We start from the raw sequence: 20,345 nt of genomic DNA, 5'->3' as shown, positions 1-20,345 counted from the left end.
GCCGATTCTGTTGAGACCAGTAAGGCAAAGAATTCTACTTTTCTTCAACCACATTGTTGGATTTTGTTGAGAGCAAATCAGACTGAAAGTCACGTAGAACAAACTGAAAACTTAACTTTTATTTACATCAAAAAGAATATAAAACAATAAGATGTTGCCAGCACAGGAAACTCAAACTATCTAACTAATCTCGAACTCAAACCTCAACATCCTCCCCACCCTGGTCGACCTCGAGGGGGATGACCAGAGCTACCGGACGGGTTATATTGTGACCATTAACTCTCAGCTCACAGGATCTTATTTTTCCATCTCGTCCTTCATGCAAGTTCACCGCTCTAGCTTTCTTCCACATGTGACGTGGTCGGACATCCTCCTGTAGAAGTACAATATCGCCAATTCGAACGTTAATGATATTGTCCTGATTGCGCTTGACAACTCCAATTAGGCGTTCCCACCAGCCTCCCCACCAAGCCGCTCGTGGGGCGATAAATTTCCAAGTTATGCCATTTTGGGCATAATATTGCTGAGTTTTAGCTGATGACAGAACTTGCCATAGCAGAATCAAGTCCTTATTTGCTGCATGAAAAGTGGTAGCATTATCGGTATAGATTGTGTGTGGGAGTCCTCTGCGGCCAACAAAACGTTGTAGTGCCAAAAGAAATTTGTCTGTGGTAAGATCCGACACAAGTTCAATGTGTAATGCACGTGTTGTTGCACAAGTAAATAGTGCTATGTAGGCTGTGTGTCTTGATTTCAAACATCGAATATTCACGGGTCCAGCAAAATCAATTCCTGTGGTAGTAAATGGAGCAGAAGGTACAACTCTTTCAGGATGTAAAGGAGCTTCGATTTGTTTTCCGTATTTCGCTTTGGACAGCTTGCAAGGTAGGCATTTGTGAATAACTTGCTTTATAGCTTGACGTCCTCTTAAAATCCAGAAGGTTGAACGTAACTCGGACAGGATTATACGCACACCTAAGTGGTGGAGTCGTATGTGTGTATGCTGGATCAAAAGGTGGACAAAATAGTGTTTACCATCGAGCAATAAAGGGTGTCGAGTGTCAGAAGAAATGTTTGAAAATTGCAACCTTCCCCCAAGGCGTAAATAATTATCTTCGAGAAAGGGATTGAAACAGGAAATTTTGGATTTTTTCGGCAGGGGACGTTCAGCTTTTAAGGCATTTATTTCAGCTGAGAAACATTGATTCTGTACAGTCTGTATCCAATAGTTTTTAGCTTTCTCTATTTCATTACAATTCAGTTCATGAGTTATGCGTTGCTGAGTCTTACAGTTGTATGCAAAACGTAGTATCCAGGCAGTCACACGAAGAAGTTTCGTGTAAGAACTATAACGAGATATATCTATAATGGGTTCTGTAGTTGCAACGTAGGAGGATTGAAATTTGGTTTTTCGTGATTCAGCTTCAACTAAAGGATGTGTACGTGTAGATAAAACTTTGATAGGCCAAGTTTCTGGATCATGTTTTAGCCATTTCGGGCCGTGCCACCAAGATTCTAAAATCGATAACTGTGATGGAAAGGTACCACGAGTAAGATGATCCGCAGGGTTATCTGTACCGGGACAGTGGCGCCATTGTGCTGAAGTAGTGTTTTGAAGGATTTCTGTTGTTCTGTTGCAGACAAATGTTTTCCACTGGTTGGGATTTCCCTTTATCCAACTTAAAGCTACAGTAGAATCGCTCCATAGTATGGCAGTGTGGGAATTCATGTTCGTTTCCCTGCAAAAATACTGGAGTAGGCGTGCTTCTAGTAGTGCAGCTAACAATTCAAGTCTCGGAAGGGTGACCCTTTTTATTGGGGCTAGTTTATTTCGACTGCAAATGAGATGGATCTCAGTAGAAATATCATCTGCGTGACGCGCGTACAAGCAAGCACCATATGCACGTTCCGAAGCGTCGCAAAACACATGTATGGTAACGTCGGAATTTTCGGAAAAGCCAATCCATCTTGGGATGCATATTTCATTCAGATAATGTAATTCATTTATCCACTTGTGCCACTGCTGTGCTACAGATGGAGGTAATAGTTCATCCCACTGAATACCACTAAGCCATGTATCTTGAAACAATATCTTCACAACTACTGTAACTGGAGCAAACAAGCCTAGAGGATCGTAAAACTTTGACATCAACTTCAGTAGTAAGCGTTTTGTTACTGGTTCTTTACATGCTTGAACAATTTTTGTCTGCACATCAATTTGAAAAACATCACTGTTAGTATCCCATTTAACACCCAAGACTTGCGTGATATCCTTAAACGAGACGTTTTCTTGTTTCCACATATCTTTCAAAATCTTAGAATTTGTAGTCCATTTGTCTAATGGTAGGCTAATAAGTGAAGTAAGTTGCTGCAGTTCTTGGTAAAGAATCAGAGCTTCAGTATCCGTAGACGTTCCGGTTACAAAATCATCCATATAGGTGTTATTTTCAATGTGTCGAGTTGCTGTAGGATATGCTTGTTTGTGTTTTGAAGCCAATTCACGAAGAGAAGCTGCTAATAAATATGGACTAGAGACGAGTCCAAATGGAAGACGTGTGAATCGATAGGTTACAATTTTATCTTCAGTGCAGAGTTTCCCATCAGGAGTATATGTAGTATTGTACCAAATAAATCGTGTTGCATCTCTGTCTTCTTCTGCTAGAATCAGCTGCAGAAATGCTTGTCGCCCATCACTAGTGATTGCTATTTTAGAAAGTCGAAATCTCAACAATGTGGCTAAGATATCGGGAAGAAGATTTGGTCCTACTTCAAGAGCGTCGTTCAAAGATGGGTGACCTGGAGAATGTGAAGATGCATCAAAAACTATACGCCACTTAGTTTCTCCATTTGTGATTTTCTTTACTGCGTGATGGGGCAAGTAATATAAGCGTTCTTCATTATGTGTTTCTGAGACAACTTCAACGTGTTTTTTATCAATGTAATCTTGCATGTGCTCAATATATTTTACTTTAAATTCTGAATTTGCATGCATTTTCCTTGTTAAAGATTTAAATCGTTGAATTGCGACTTCATAATTGTTCGACGAAAGTTGAACTTCTGGTTTCCAAGGCAATTTTACAACTCTTCTACCATCGATGATTTCAAAAGATTGATGAAAGTTCGTTAAGAGTTCAGAGTTGTGAGGACTTATTTTTTGTTGTGTTGGTTGTATACCAATGCTCTCTAAGTTCCAGAAATTTCGTACCAAATTATCTAATTCCTGAGTTGAAGTATCCACATCAACATTATGAACCGTTGAAATGAAGGAAACTGTTGCGTGTGATCGAGTTCCACTAAGTACCCAACCAAAACTTGATGGGACCAAGGCCAGAGAATCCGACAACCTGACTGGAGCTTCAGAATTCATAACAATCCAGTAGTAATCTGCACCGATTAAAATCTCAATTGGTAAGTTCGACAATGAATCATCTGGATCAGCAAGTTTCATTCGCTTGTTTTTAGCAAAGAGTGAAACATCCGTTGATGAAGGTAGGTGTGATGCATATTTGTTGGAGCTTTCAAATGCAGTGACATTAACTTTAGATTTGTCCCAGATACTTGATAACTGAAATTTGACTTGTCTTCGCATGTAGCCAACATTAGCTGGGGATTCGAAGGCTTGAATGTCCAAATGTCTGGTTGAAATTACTGGAAGTTTTAAAGTATCCACAAGATTAGAAGAAACGAAACTAGATTGACTTCCACCATCCAATAGACAACGTGTCAATTTTGTAATGCCAGTGGGCCCAGTTATGAAAACTCGCGCAGTTTGCAAATGAACGAAACTGGAAGGCGATACATCAATTTTGTTTGTAGATGTAGCCACAGGCTGCTCATTGGTTAGGGGTTTGCATATTGATGTATGGTGTTTTCTCTTGCATTTGGCACAGACAAATTTTTCTCTACGAGGGCAATTTTTTTTGGTATGTCCTCGGTTAGTGCACAAAAAACATCTATTACTAGTCTTCAATTTCTGTATGCGCGCGTCTATGTCCGTTACAACATTGCACTGTTGAGGCCAATGTCCGACAGTTTCACAGAAAGGACAAAAGGGTGACATTATTTTACTTTTGGTAACTGATTTAGAATTCACGTTAAAATTTTCTAAGGAGGATTTAATAGGATAATCTGGAGCAAGTGAACCTTTAATATTACTTGCAGTAATTGATCCCTCGACCTCTTCTGATAAAAATTTCATTAATTTTGAAATATCGCTTTCACCAAAATTTTCACGTTTGGCATGTACAATCCAGTTACGACAGATTTCATGAGGAAAAGCACGAAGTATTTTTGGAGCCAAAATTCTTCCGTATGATTGAGTTTTTTCTCCTAAAGCATCTAAAGCCTGTATTCTTCGATTACAATCAATATATAACTCATTTATTGCTGCTGGAGAGTGATTTTTGACAGGTTTTAGGTTTTCTAAATAATCGAGATGAGCCTGTATTATTTTATCTTTATCGCCATATTTCGATTTCAAAATATTCTTTGTTGTTGCATATGTTTCTGCAGTTATATTAATTCCATCAACTATTCGTTTTGCTTCTCCATCTAAATATCCCCGCAAAAAAACATGCTTGTCAATCAGCGATAAACTTTCGTTTTTGTCGATATAGTTTTCAAAACGCTCCCAAAAACTATGGAATTCCTCAATTTCGCCGTAAAACGTATTTATTTTTATTGTAGGCAACTTTACTGTAACATTTGAAGGCGAAGACGAAAAATTATTTATATTGGCAGCTGTTGGCGATGTTTCAGAAATTGAATTCGTGTTCCGATTCGCTGTTCTTTTGAAATTAAATAACGCCAAATGAGCATATTCTGTGTATCTTTCGCATTCTATTATGTCTTCCTGATATTCTTCATCATTTAAAAAATTATGTATTTCATCGTCTGCCAAGGTTAATTCTTTTATTTTATCTTGTAAACGTTTAATATTGTATTCCTTTTCAGTTTGTGTACTAGCAGCATCGTTCAATTTCGTCGTTAGTTTCGTAATGGCGGTACGTAGCGTCGTTCGTTTGCGTTTAAATATTACAAGTTTTTCACTACCGGTAGCCATTCCAATTCAGATTTTTGACGAAAGTAATTATAACAAGTTCAGTATGACTCACCGAGTTATTTCGGCACCAAATGTTGGATTTTGTTGAGAGCAAATCAGACTGAAAGTCACGTAGAACAAACTGAAAACTTAACTTTTATTTACATCAAAAAGAATATAAAACAATAAGATGTTGCCAGCACAGGAAACTCAAACTATCTAACTAATCTCGAACTCAAACCTCAACACACATGAAGGGAAAAATCTTAACTCTAACCAGAGAAGACGACTCCTTTATTGAATGACTACGAGCATATCTTCCGTCCAGGGGGAGATGCTACACCATATATCGAACACCGAATCGAAACAGGGAATGCAGCTCCAGTTGCATCGGCACCCTATAGACTCTCTCCTGCCAGAAAAGAAATCTTAAGAAAAGAAATTGAAAAACTCCTTGCTACAGGAGTTATGGAGGAATGTGACTCTCCATATGCCTCACCTGCAGTTCTTATTCCAAAACCAAATGGAGAATTCCGTTTATGCATCGATTACCGCAAGCTTAATGCGGTCACCAAAGCAGATACATACCCATTACCTCGTATGGACGACCTTCTCCACAAAGCCAAACATACAGTATACATGTCAACTATTGATTTGAGTTCCTTAAGAAATGTTTAGTTTCTCCACCAGTTCTCAAACAACTTGATGAGTCACAACCTTTTGTCATACGATCCGATGCATCCAATTATGCATTAGGTGCTGTTCTTCTTCAGGGACACTGTCCAGATGAGCATCCGTTAGAGTATGCAAGCCGTTTGCTAACCCCAGCAGAACGAAATTATTCCACAACTGAAAGGGAAGCACTTGCTGTGGTCTGGGCACTCGAAAAGTTTAGAGGATATATCGAAGGAGCGGAAGTTACTGTGGCATCTGATCACCAACCCTTGAAATGGCTTCTGAGCCTTAAATCCCCTACAGGTCGTCTTGCAAGATGGGCATTACAGCTACAATCCTACAACTTAAAAGTTGAATACATCCCTGGTAAAGCGAATGTCATTGCGGATATGCTTTCCCGTCCTAATTGTGCGCATGAAAAAGCGACCTGTGAAATCTGCACAATCATCGTGGACTTACCATCTAAAAGAGCCAGTGATGTTCGAGCAGAACAGCTGAAGGATGAAGATGTGAAGAAAATAATAGACAGCTTTGAAAGTGGTTCAAGAGACGAAAATTTTGCAAATTGGACTCAAAGAGGTTATGTCATGAACCAAGGTGTCTTATACCGTTACGCTCCAGATTCTGATTCAGAAGAAGCGCAGTTAGTCGTCCCCATTCACGAACGAGAAAGAGTGATGAAGGAGCATCATGATGCCCCAACCGCAGGACACTATGGTGCAGAGGGCACATTTCACAGAATTTCAACCAGATATTACTTTCCTGGAATGCGCAAGTACATCACGGATTATGTTAAAAACTGTAAAGATTGCAATAGATACAAACCAAGTAACCAAAAACCAGCCGGTCTTCTAAGAACTCCAATTTATTCCCAAAGATTCGAAACATTGTCGATCGATCTTTTCGGTCCCTTGCCTGAAACCGCTGACGGTAAAAAATGGATTTTCATTATCGAAGACCCAACTACAAAATGGGTTGAACTATTTTCTCTCAAATCTGCCACTGCTCGAGAATGTGCCATGACACTTTTAGAAGAAGTTTTTCTACGCTATGGCCTTCCCCGTAGACTTATTAGTGATAATGGAACTCAGTTCGTAAGTGCCGTACTCCAACAACTTTGTTATTTACTTGACATTACACAAATACTAACTCCTGTATATTATCCACAAGCCAATCCAGTTGAACGCAAGAATCGAGATTTGAAACCCAGACTTTCTATTCTTGTGGGTGATGATCATGCCATGTGATCAGAGAAACTTCCAATGATACGTTTTGCGCTTAATACTACAAAGTGCGAAACTACAGGACAAACTGCAGCATTTCTGCAGTTCGGCAGAGAACTACGAACTCTCGATGACATAAAACATGACCTTAGACCAGTTATTCACAATGACAATTTTGTTGAAGAAATTACACCATACTTAAAAAGATTTTAGAAATATTCGACACAAATTAAGGATTTTATTGAAAAGAAGCAAGATCGAAGAAAAATATATGCCGATAAAAGAAAAAGACAAGTTGCTCAATATGCACCTGGTGATCGCGTGTGGGTTGCTTCACACCCTGTAAGTAACAAAGCTAAACAAAAATCAGCTAAATTTGCACCTCGTCGTGACGGTCCTTATATAATACTTTCCCAACGTTCACCAACAAGTTATGAAGTTTCAACTCCTAATGAACCCAATGTTTGTGTCGGAACTTATACCTCTTCCTTGAGTCCTTACGTTCAAACTCCTGATACTGACACTCAGCCAATATATCCGCTTCGTAAGCGAGGTCGACCAAAAAAGACCCCAAATTAATACCCTTTCCCAAAATCCACATCCAAGTGTTGCTCTTTCTGTCTCCTCGCCGGAACGTCGTCGGAGCCAGAGGGGGAGACTGTAGCAACCACATAACTAAGCTACAACAGCGCCACCATGTACAAGGCAGTGGATGCTCAGACATCGAACTGAATGGACCTTCCTCTTATTTCTCTTTTCTTAAGTAATTAAATTTATGTTTGTTTGTCCGTGTGCTATTTGTGTACTAATAAAATATTTGGCTCTAAGCTTTTTCCCTTATTTTAAACCCCCCGAGATCTAGCAAGGGCCACAGTTTCTAAATAATGATCTTTATCGAAACTTGAAATTTTTTGATAAAAATTGTTGTCAAAAAACCTTTTTTTTACAAAATTAAATTTCATAAAATTATGAGGCTTATGTATACTTTTTGTTCATTTAAATTTTTGAAGTAATATGATTTTTAAAACTATGGAATGTAAAGTTTAAATAGGCCTTTCATGTTACATCATTAAATTTAGTAAAACTATTTCTCGGGTATTAGGTTTTAACTCTTATAAGAATATACATATTTTTTTCTGTTTATGTACAAATATTTTTCCGATGTGTTTTGGATATTCCTGCTCCAAAAAAAAGAGATACTATTTTGTTTTCGTTTGCATAAGAAAGAATATCAAACATTTTTCTTTTTTAAATTTGATTAGACACAATCAAGAAGGAACTTTGCAATGCTACATGCTACATTAAAGACGTCTCTAGAGTAACTGAATGACTATTCATATAGAAATCGCAGGTATTCGTCTCATACAACAACGCCCCCTATAGTTCGTTGCGATCACGAATTGTTCAAAAAGACGGTAATTGCGATCAAAATTTTTTAAAGTTTTTTATTTTCTAAATGGCAATTTTAAAATTTATTTGGTGCCTTGGCAATTGTAGTGGGTATATTTCCGTATCGTGATCTGTTGCGCCAACTATAATTGCCAAGATACCAAATAGATTTTGAGCTTGCAAATTTTAAGAAAAAATGTAGATATTTGCTCGGGGTGGCTACAAGTTATACCTTTCGACTTGGTCCCTTTCTGTGATTTTTTTTAATTTTTATTTTTTTAGTTTTTTGCTGCCGGGGAGTTTTCTAGACTTGGCGGTTATTTTGCCACAGATCACGATAAGGAAATCTAAACGTAGTTATTACAATTTCAAAGTAGTTTGTGATTGATACAATTGCAAAGCAGTTTGTGGTCACTACATTTAAGAAGAAGTACAGTAAACTGCAATATTAATGTAGTTTATTTATTTATTTTTTGTGAACGTTTATTTTGTTCAGTAATTTTTTTAAAAAAAAATAGTAAAACAAATTATGAAAAAAAAAAAAATAAGTTGGCTGAGGTCTAAATTTTTTGACAATTTTTCGTTTGCTGCTGAGTTCAACGAAAAGTAGCTATTTTAATTTTAATCTAACAATATTTTTATTGTAAAAACAAAAATGATTTCGAGATAATAATATGTAATAAATAGTAATAGAGAGAATCAAAATGCCGATTATTTAAAACAACTTTAAGTTTCAACCTTTAATTAAACCTGTTTTGATGTTTATCACACACGAGTTTCTGTTATGTGATTTATCAGATTTCGATGGAGTTTTAGACTTCTCTTTTCATTTAAACATGATTATTTTTCATAAATATTCAGAAAATGCAACAGACAAGTGATGCCTTACCAATATGCCCAGTATTACAAAATAAAAAGTTTGTCTTATAAAACAGAACCGTTAGTACTTACGTCCTGAAAGTTAGACAATGGATAAAAGGAGCAATTTTTAGCCTCCGATCTTAACATTTTCAACTAGTTCATCCAAAACAGACGTTCGAAAAATGAATTTTTCTTCAGGTTTAGCATTAGCTATTGTTAAACTGTTTTTTTTTCTGCAAATTTTTTAAAAGATAATATTAGTGATGTTTGCTAGCATTCAGCTTTGTTTATATCAGTTAAGCTCAATTATCAGCGTCGATGACACGTGTGGGCTCCGTCCCCGAATTAGCATTTCTTAAATTATCGGTAACTACGCTTTTATTTTATTTATAATTACGACTTTAAAATGCGATAATGCAAAACTAAATTATGTAAAACCAATGATAATTTTAAAAAAAGATTGCGTTACGTACTAAAAAGAAAAACTGATGCTTGGTTTCAGACAACTGCAAAAATACTAATTAGGTGAAATAAATTAAAAAAAAGACATATATGTGATACTTACCAAGAGTATAATAAACAGACGGCCAACCCCCAGCAAAACCATATTTGCACAAGTATCCAGCTAGAGGCATAGATACTATAGTACCAACATGGTCGCCTATGATGTATACAGACGCAAGAGTGCTTTGTTCTTCACGTGGTGCCCACTGAGCTAACAGAGCGTAAGAAGTAGGTAAGCAAAAACCCTAAATAAGCATAGGTACATTAATACCATACATTTAAAGTATAAATGCAATTTAAATATGCACATTCTAAGGATATTCGGTTCAATGTTAAAAGCTAATATCAGTATCTTGAACTATAATGCGGAGCAAATAAGTTGTAATACCATTGGTGTATTAAACTGAACCATGTTCCCATTCAAGTTGAAACATAGCATCTCGTAATTGAGTTTAAGAAATACAGCCAACAGGACCTAAGCAGTTGGTACGTTCACACCTAAATCATTATGGGTACATTAATATCAAACATTTAAAGTAAAAAGGGTATTTAAATACTCACCCTCTAAGAAAATTTGGTTCAATGTTAAACGTTAGTATCGATATCGTGAACTTTAATACGGTGCAAATAATTTGCAACATTATTAATGTTATATATATATATATATATATATATATATATATATATATATATATATATATATATATATATATATATATATATATATATATATATATATATATATATATATATATAAATACAAATAATAGTAATAAAATAATATGAAATAGAAAACTATTAATGGGAAAAAGTAAAAGTCTTCCTCAGGGCACATTTTGCTATAATTTAATGCGATATTTCTGAGTAAAGAATAATTATATCTGAATGAAGTATTTAAGATGTCATATTAGTTTTTTATGACACTGATCTCACATGTGCTAGTCCCATCACAACTCGAAGGATAACAATTGCAAGGACTCCTATATCAGCTGCAACTGGAGTAAGAAGAGTGAGTAGTGAGGCAATTAAGATGGCGAATCCGAGAGGCCATTTGCCACCTAACATTTCAGAGAGTCTGCCTCCAAACACTTGAGTACACACGTATCCATAGAAGTAAGCTCCCAAAATAATACCTTGAGTGTAGGGACTCCAGATATAGTCACCCTGTTGGAAAAATTTTACATTATATTTTATTCAATATGGGACTTAGTATTTAGTGCATTTCTGAAGAAAAAAAAATCGATAATTTCTAAAATAATATTTCATTTCAAATTCATAAAGCAACTATTTATTTTTTAAGTAATTCTAAATTCTGAAGTAAATAAAGCTCAAATCATAATATGGCCATACAAATTATAGTTATTTCTATATTTGAAAGAAATCAGCGCCTGCTTTTGGTGCAAATTGTTTTAAACTAACATATAAAAACGTACAGTTACAAATATACTCCATAAAAAAAAGCTTACGATTTTAAAAATAAACCTTAATAAATAAATCCTTCAGTACAAATTTTTTTTAAGCTATGAACTTTAAATACATAATTTAATAGATTTTATTTAAGTATCTGAAATATATCAATATAAATATTATATATTTTAAAAGGAAATATAATCTTAAAAATACAGAAAATCGGAAACTTCAGTTTTTTGGAATAATAGTCAAAATTAGATATCAGTAAAAAAAGTAAAAAATAAAGATACGCATTTACTTGCAATAAGTGCATAGTGATTGCATTTGAAATTGTATGTGTTTTAACTATTTTCAGCAATATAAGTGTTGGGCAATAAATCACACGTCTGACTTTCCAAATCAGTTTACGATGTCCATTTAGGGGGAACCCATTATAAGGGAACCCAAAGAGAGGGAACCATCTTCCATTACGAGAGAACACTGTTTTGTTGTTCTGAAAAAGGATTAACCAGCGAACAATCTAATAAATGAATTATGGATAGCCTAAAATAAAAACATATTAATTTTTATATTACTTTTTGAAGTAAATTTTACAAATATATATTTCTGAAAGTAGGCTCGGAATTTTTGGGAAATTTTCGAAAGTAAAAGAGGTTGAACCCGTTCTTCTTCTTCTTCTCCTCATTAGCACGACAGCCCAGGATGGGCCTTGGCCTTCTCAACAAGCCTATGCCAAGACATTCTTCCCTTAGCCAAGGATCACCAGTTTAATATCTTTATAATTTGTAGGTCCTTTTCAAGGCAGTCTAAAAATCTTAGGTTTGATCGTCCTCTTTTTTCTTGTACCTGTTGGCCTGGCACAGAAAACTTTTTTGGTTGTCCTGCTATCCTCCATTCTTATAATGTGGCCTGCCCATTTAATTAATCCGTTAACTTTTCAAAATTCTAGCCGAACATCTCCCTCAAAAAAAATTTATAGATGGTCGAGCAATAGCGATAGATCGTAAAACATGCCGAAATTGGAGTTATAAAACATGAGTGAACAAAAGAACAATTGAAATCAAACGCCTTAAGAATAACAATTGAAAAGGAAAAACATAAAAAGGACAATTTGAAAACTTTTTTTTAAACAGATTTTCTTTTATCGTTCATTTTTCCTCATAAAACAACAAATGAACGAAAAAAGTTCAGCACACTAGCTTAATTTAAATAGCTTTCGCTGTTAGCATCCGATTTGCTTTGGCTTTTTGCCAAGTTGAATTGCTGATGACGTCAATCCGGACTGGTAAGCTGAAAGGTTTGAGGAGAAACGAATGAAAAATGAAAGTAAAAAGGAAAAAGATCAGTGGGACTTTCAATGGACTTTCATTTCTGGACAAAAGTAGTGTAAAAGAGAATTTGGAGGTTGCACACATGTCCATCCTTTTACGGGGGCTTAGATATAGGTTTTGAATTCTGGGTTTATTTTCAAAGAAAAAGCGTACTAACTCTTTATACACGTATATGGCGTCAGATTCGGAAGCATGGGTTAGTTACAATTTCCTTTTCATATTTACTTGTTTTTCTGGTGAAGTGGAGTTAACATTATTGGTATCTGGACAGGTGTTATCTGCATCAGATGTGTTGTTTGGTACATCAAATGCAGATTGGTTGACCATTGCGACAATTGTCACACTTATGCATACTCTGTGTGAATATTCTAAGAACATGCCACAAAAAATCAGAAACGAAATCACAAACCTGGCGGGAAGGTAACCTGAAAGAAATGAAAAAAATCTTTTAAATACATTTACTGCACAGTTGTTTTGGATGGTTCAATTATTTATAGAATTCAAAAGCACAGACTTTGAAGGCTCCCCACCAAAAAATCACATTGCAAAATTTGATATAGTTGTAGCGGAGAGTGCCTTGAATAATATACGTAATATGTATAGAGGATAATACAAAGTTCAGAAATAAAGTTTTCGATTACTACTAGGAAATAATTTATTTATTTTTTCTTTCCTTTCTTTCTACTTTTTACTCTTTTTAACTATTCTTAAGTTTAAAACAGAAATTATGCTGGGAAACAATTTTTTTTATTATTTTTTATTATATCATGTTTTTTAGTGGATTTTTTTTTCTTCGTATTTTTAATCCGCTGATTTTAAATCTGCAATCGGTTTCTTTCTGAAAGCTGCAGTTTTTTCAAATGCCATTTTTGTTTATTTTTTGTCGGAATGTGCAAGTTTAAAAACGTTATATATAACAGGGGGGTCACATAAATGTTGCGACAAACTTCTACGGGAGTTGGGGCAGATCATCAGAATTAAAATCAGACAGGAACTCATGCCTGGAAATATCATCATACGCCGATAGGGGCGTTTTTTTTTAAATATTAAGAACTATTTCTTTCGTGTGTTTCTGAACGGGCTATAATAGGTAAGCACTCCTTGTCGAATACGACAGCATTTCCGGTATGCATTAACAAATAAGTGTATATAATTACAATTATAAGGCAATGAATCAAACTATAACGCAATTATTGAATTTTATGCTGAGACTTTATTAAACTAATAAAACAATGGTTCCTAATCCATGGTCTTCGGGTATCGTGGTCTATGAAATTTTAATCCTGATGATATTAACTACCCTAAAAGTTTGTAGCAACCCTCTATTATATATATCGTTTTAAACTTGCACATTTCGACAAAAAATAGACTAAAAATGCCATTAAAAAAATCTTTAGCTTTAGGGTCTATGAAGATAGATATTATTCAGGGTGCCAATTATGGTGAGATGGTGTTGGAATATTAAGGTGTGGGTGGAGTTTGCATTGGTATAGTGGGCCAGTTGAAGAATACATGAAAACAGAAGGGTGATGAAAATAATAGTTGAGCCGGACTAGAATTAATAGAAAGGCTTTTATTTAGTAGTATATTTGCAGAGCTCGAGTTACAAAATATAAAAAATCATTCATAAGAATTTCAGTTGAATCAATTTTTGTATAATAATATTAATTAGGACAGGCCATGGGAGACAAGTCCCCCACAACCTGCCTAGTCAAAAGCCAAATTAAAAAGTACGTGTAATTTGTTCCGATCGGACACAGGAGCATGGGTAGGAGATCCAAAATTGGCGATTTATTAAAATATAGCATAGCCAAAACAAGGCCAACCAGCATATCAATATAGAGTTAAAATAATACCTTGGCGATCACGAGTCGCCAACAAATTTATGTGAATTATTATAACCATGCAACCGAAACATTTAGCCGTTGGAAAATTAGAATAAAAAGTTATAAATAGATTTTTGTTTTCGATTAAAGGCGACAGTGAATATATAAGTCTGCATTAGTAATGAAATAAAAAAAAGTATCCGTTACATTGATCTGGAAGAGAAGAAATAAATATTTTATGTTCGTTTAAAAAGATTAAGTTTTTGATTTATTTTAAAAAATAATTCTTCTATTAATAGAAATCAGCTTAAGTAATAAGAGATATTTAAAAGATAGAAAATAAATATGTGTATGCCAATTGTGGCATCACAGGGTCAAAGTTAACTTCAGATTTAAAACCTTCACACACAAATTACATAAGATCATGAATTTGTGTAAATGAGACAAAAAATGTGTAGTGTTATTAAACTTAATTGTTTTAATAAATGTGTTCAAAATAAATATTTACTACGAATTGGAAAACAAAGATAGTTTTAAAATTATGCATTTTCGTGATTGTTGGTGATTTTTTAAGAGTTTATAAATAAACTAGGAGGCTTCGCTCCCTGCTCGCTGGCGCTCGTCAACCCCCGGAACTGCTTTCGCAGTTCATTTCGGATTGCTTCGCAATCCGATGCTCGCTTTGCTCGCTCATTGGATACGTTCTTAACGTCTAGCTTTTGTATCCTTTTTTGAACACTGAAGTTCCGAAAACTTTAACTGCAGAAAATTCTAAACCTGTGCATTTCAATATTAATTTGAAATTGCAAACAGTTCACATATTTTTCTTAATCGCACTATTCTAAATTTCAGTTGTTGAGAAAAGTAACTTTTGTAAGCTTTGTTTTAAAGTCTTTCCCACCAGAGGGCTAAAACCATGTGTTGTAAAACAATATGAAATAGTACTGAACGCCGGATGTAAAGCATTGGCTTCGATGAAGATAATTTTGTGAGAATTTTTTTGATAATTCGGTGAGAATTCACCCGATTAGACATATGATTACTCACTACGTGCTCTTGCGCGCCGAAGCCTATCAATTAAAACGTATTAGCGTTTTATATAATATAGATTAGCCATATGATGCTCACTGCGTGCTCTTGCGCGCCGAAGCCTATCAAATAAAAATGAAAACTGTTGCCAACGCGAGAAAAGAAATATCATCGGTTTTACTGATACATACGTATTAGCGTTTTATATAATATAGATAATAGATTGAGTAGATGGTGCAATGCTTGGCAATTATTGCATCTTTTCATTAAGAACAATTATTAAAGCTTATATCCTAAAAATGATCACAAAATAGAAAGAATTAGAAATGTATGTTTCATTGCGTTGTGCTCAGGGAACAATTTTTTCCCCACAAAGTTTGGAACTTAGTTAAAAAATTCTCCAAAAGATGGCCTTGCTGCCTAAAAGAAATGTTTCTTATTATATTAAGCTATAATGTAGCGAGCAATGTGACTGCAAAATGAGCGAACGACCGTACATTCATTTTAGTTGGAATGTCTTTAGTTTCGTTTGTCATTTATTTCTAGTACGTTAATTTGTCATTGATTTGTAGTTTCGTTTGTCATTGATTTGTAGTAATCAGTAGTATAGTCTGTTGACAAACTTAGCTGCTAACTAATAACTTTATCTCGAAGAAATTCCCATTTTTTAAGTAGAATAACGTGAACCTTAATTTCCACATTCTTTCGTTCCTTTTTAATTCATGTTTTTAAATCTTCGAATATTTTTGACTTTCAACACTAAAATTGCCGCATTTTTCAAATATGTTTTGCTTTTAGAAGCATATATAAGTATAAAGAAAATTACAAACTTTTCTCTTTTGCCGATACGTTATAAATGTGAATTTTTAGCTTTATTTTCAAATAAATTACTCAATAATTTAAAATAAACAGAGTTTTTTGACAAATGATGATGGGTAATGATAAATACATTCTAAAATAAATCAAAACCGAACAGTTCTTTGTTCAGCAGAGAAATGATTACAAAAATATCATATCTATAATTGTTTATCTTATTACATACGACATTCACTGGTTTATTCTAAATAATCTATGATTGGTGTTTGTGTCATAGTTTGTTAATTACTATTGTTTAAATGATGTCGCAAACCGATAAGAGCTCTTTTAAATTTACTAATGTGTGTTAATATTAATACAATGCTAAAAATGAAACAAATGCGCTTTATTTTTAGCCTTAAGAGATAAACTTAAAGTTTACGCATGTCATTAAATGTTATTTTAACAAAAGACTTTAAAGATTTGTAAATTTAAAATGATTTATGAGATTGCTTTGATTTAAGATATGTTGCTTAGCAAAGGATTTTAATACATATTCTGTCATGTTCAAACGGCTGAGTTTTTATTGCTGAGATTAAATTTAGTTCTGCAAAAAGTGGATTATTATTTTTTTTAATTTCATTTTGTTGCACGTTTAAGATCTGTAGTGTGGAGCGCTGAACATCAAATGCAAAAAAAAAAAAAAAAACGTTAGTTATTTGCTTCTGTTAAAGAGCAAATAAAATAAATATTTCAACGAAACATTGGTGCGATAACACTCTGACATTGCAATCTCTAGATCTGTCGAAAATTCTATGAATCTACAAATTTTCATTTTTTCCAATTTTACAATTAGGTAATCTTAGAGTCAGCTGTTGAAAGACTGACAGACTAATATCTCAACGAACTATATTTTTGTTCTGATATTTTGTAAAATTATTTTTAAAGTTAGTTAAAATGTTGGTTAGTTAACTGTAAAAAGTTTATAAATCATCTCTAATCATCATTATTATTTTTTTTGCCTTTCTAAAATGAGGTAAATTTGGAGAACATTGTTTAAGGGATTGCAAACAAATATCCAAATGAATCACTCCTTTGATCTGCTATATAATAAAAATAAGTTTAAAGTTAGTTCTGCAAAAAATTCTTTAAATCTATAATTATTATTATTATTACTTTTGACATTTTAAAATGGGGTAAAATTAGAGAACATTGTTGAAGGGATTGCAAACCAATATCCAAATGAATCGTGCCTTTGATCTGCTATATAATAAAAATATGTTTAAAGTTAGTTCTGTAGAAAATTTTATAAATCTACAATTATTATTAACATTATTTTCGGCATTTTAAAATGACGTAAAATTGGAGAACATTGTTGAAGGGATTGCAAACCAATATCTTAATGAAACATGCCTTTGATCTGCTATATAATAAAAATATGTTTAAAGTTAGTTCTGTAGAAAATTCTATAAATCTACAATTATTATCATTATTTTTGACATTTTAAAATGACGTAAAATTGGAGAACATTGTTGAAGGGATTGCAAACCAATATCTTAATGAAACATGCCGTTGATCTGCTATATAATAAAAATATGTTTAAAGTTAGTTCTGCAAAAAATTCTTTTAATCTATCATTATTATTATTATTACTTTTGACATTTTAAAATGGGGTAAAATTAGAGAACATTGTTGAAGGGATTTCAAACCAATATCCTAGTGAATCATGACTTTGATCTGCTGAATAATAAAAATATGTTTAAATTTAGTTCTGTAGAAAATTCTATAAATCTGCAATTGTTAATATTTTTTTGCCATTTTGAAATGAGGTTTACTTAGAGATCACTGTTGATGGAACGGAAGGTCAGTATCTTAATGATTTATGCGTATGGCTTGCTAGGTCATAAATTCATGTTTAAATTTATACGTTAGGACTTAAAATGCATAGTGTTGATACATACTGATTGACTATAGCAGTTGTTTTATGTAATAGTCTATAAATTATGCGTACAAAATATTGACAATAAAGTAAAGTCCATAAGTTAAGGAATTGTTTTTCAAGCATGGTAAACTTAGAAGGCAATGTTAAAGAAATAGCAGTTAATATTTTTTAAATGAGTTATACCAAAAAATAAGCAAAACTCTACGATGAATCTATGCAACGTTGTCACTCGGGATTTAATAATATTTAAAATTGTATGAGAATAGTTGGTTTTTAGTTTTATACAATTCATGTTGTAGTTGCACTGCGGTACATCAATATTGAATATTATTCACAATCGTTTCTCCATTAAATTAAATTTGTAATTTTTTTTAAAACTATAAATTTTTCATTTTTTTAAAACTATAACTTCTAACTTTATTTAAAATTTATCTAAATTTTGAAATGATTAATTCTAATAACATGGCGACATTTAAAATTCCAAAATACTTTCCATTTTTTGTAGCTTATAACATCGTCATTTATGTTTCATTTTAAATGCCAGATTTAAAAATGTATTTAATCAGAATTTTTTAATTGAGTCAGTTTAAGGAAATTTTCATTTGTATAACATTCGGGAAATTAAAAAAGAGAAAAAAAGAAAGAAAAAAGTTGGTGTAGAGAGCATTTGAGCTCCGAGGATAACGCAAAGTTTGAATTGGAAATTTGAAGAACAAATAGCTTATTTGGAAAACCAGTTATATAGGAAAGCTCTTTTCAATTCTTTATTGACGCTTTTAAACATCAATAAATAAGTAAAATTTTATTTGAAACACGGAAAGAAAAATCAATGAGTATTTTCGAAACTAAAATACACAAAAAAAAAAAAAAAAATATATATATTTTCGACTTTAGTTTTCGTTATTTCAAGTCTGCGGGTTCGATCCCCGGCCCAGACACCGGATTTTCGGGTTACAGAAAATCCTCAGCGGCCATGTCGTATGATTATGCGGCATGTAAAAGATCCCTGGAGTGCCTCATTGGCTCTTGGCATTTCCGGCAAAATTAAATTTCTAGTGCACTTTAGCATCCAAATAGAGTCTCGGTGCTGCCATCTAGTGTGGCAGAAACTAGACGTCCAAATTAACATGACCAACGGTATCTCACCCATTGTGGTGGTCCTGAAAGAGTGGATATCACCTCTGGAGAACGCACTAGGTCTGCTCATCGGCAAGACCGATTGTGCAGCTCATTGGAAATGAAAAAAAAAAGTTTTCGTTATTCAACTAAATTATGTAAAATAATTCCTTTTACACTAAAATCTATTAAATGTTTGTAACTTACATTTTTGAGACGGCGCCACTAGCAATTCAGTATCCTTATTCATTGTTTCTTGAATGAATGAAATGTTTCTTAGAATGTATATCTTGCTTAATGACATGAGTTTATAAAAAATTAATTTGATACAAATTTTTTATCTTTCTATATAACTGCGCTTGTGTTTTTATCAGTGAAAGGAATTTACCTTGATAACGAATTTCGAATCGTCTATTTTTTATCAAATGAAATATTGAAATCAAACGTAGATAAGATTAACAAACTGAAAGAGTTAAAGCTGCGTTAAAATTAATTACATAAGAAGTATTGGAACAAGAGGCAGGTAAACAGTTTTTGCTTAAACATCGTCGTAAAGTGCTGTGAGTCATGAGTCAATCCATGAGTCAATTTTAATTACTCGAGGGGTGACCTCAAATATGCTAATTAATTAGTGCAGACGATATTTTAAGTTATGAAATCGGACACAAAAACGTATTTTCTCGGAATAAACATAACATTTTTCGTTGGATGATGATCTCTGACCCATAAAATACAGTGAGTGGAAAATATGGCCCCAATAGTTTGGTCAGGATAGTAATAAAAAATTTGGCCACCGTTAATGTTGATTTTGCTTTTTGCGTATTTCCCCATATATCAAGAAGTTTTTAAGCGAATTGAAAAAATTATACACACATTTATAAAAATTGGAATATGGACAATCCATGCAAAAATAACTTTTAGCAAATATTTATTATTTTTTTTAATATTTTATTTAATAATAGTCAAAAACATTTTGAATTGTGAAGTATATAGTTATTTACATCATTTCAAGGAATGTAATATTGCATGACAAAATACGAAATTTGAGAAAATCATTCTAAAAAATCCTGAGTAATCGAATTTTAGCGAAGTAGTATTCTTTTTTCCTTAAAAAAAAGTTCTTAAAAAGTTGGTAAAAGTTTTCTTAAAAAAGTTTTCGAGGTAGGGCAACATACGCAACATGTAAAATTAATATTAAGCGAT

At 33.4% G+C, this 20,345-nt stretch overlaps 1 protein-coding gene across 1 annotated transcript in view; it reads right to left on the bottom strand.

Annotated features, from left to right (window-relative positions):
- LOC107442589 (sialin) overlaps window positions 1-19,526 on the bottom strand; it is a 37,917-nt gene extending 18,391 nt beyond the window's left edge. Inside the window, exons 1-4 of the mRNA XM_071182359.1 lie at window positions 19,350-19,526; window positions 12,660-12,859; window positions 10,627-10,857; window positions 9,755-9,938 (exon numbers count right to left, since the gene is read on the bottom strand). Coding sequence (XP_071038460.1) covers window positions 9,755-9,938; window positions 10,627-10,857; window positions 12,660-12,859; window positions 19,350-19,446 — 712 coding nt within the window. The 5' untranslated portion in view covers window positions 19,447-19,526. The remainder of the gene's footprint in view (window positions 1-9,754; window positions 9,939-10,626; window positions 10,858-12,659; window positions 12,860-19,349) is intronic.
- Between the last annotated feature and the right edge of the window lie 819 nt (window positions 19,527-20,345).

Source organism: Parasteatoda tepidariorum, chromosome 4, assembly GCF_982258835.1.
Source record: "Parasteatoda tepidariorum strain Cologne lab strain chromosome 4, Ptep-v5.0, whole genome shotgun sequence".
Taxonomy (NCBI): domain Eukaryota; kingdom Metazoa; phylum Arthropoda; class Arachnida; order Araneae; family Theridiidae; genus Parasteatoda; species Parasteatoda tepidariorum.
The sequence above is the reverse complement of the archived record's forward strand: the minus strand, read 5'-3'. Positions and strand labels throughout refer to the sequence as shown.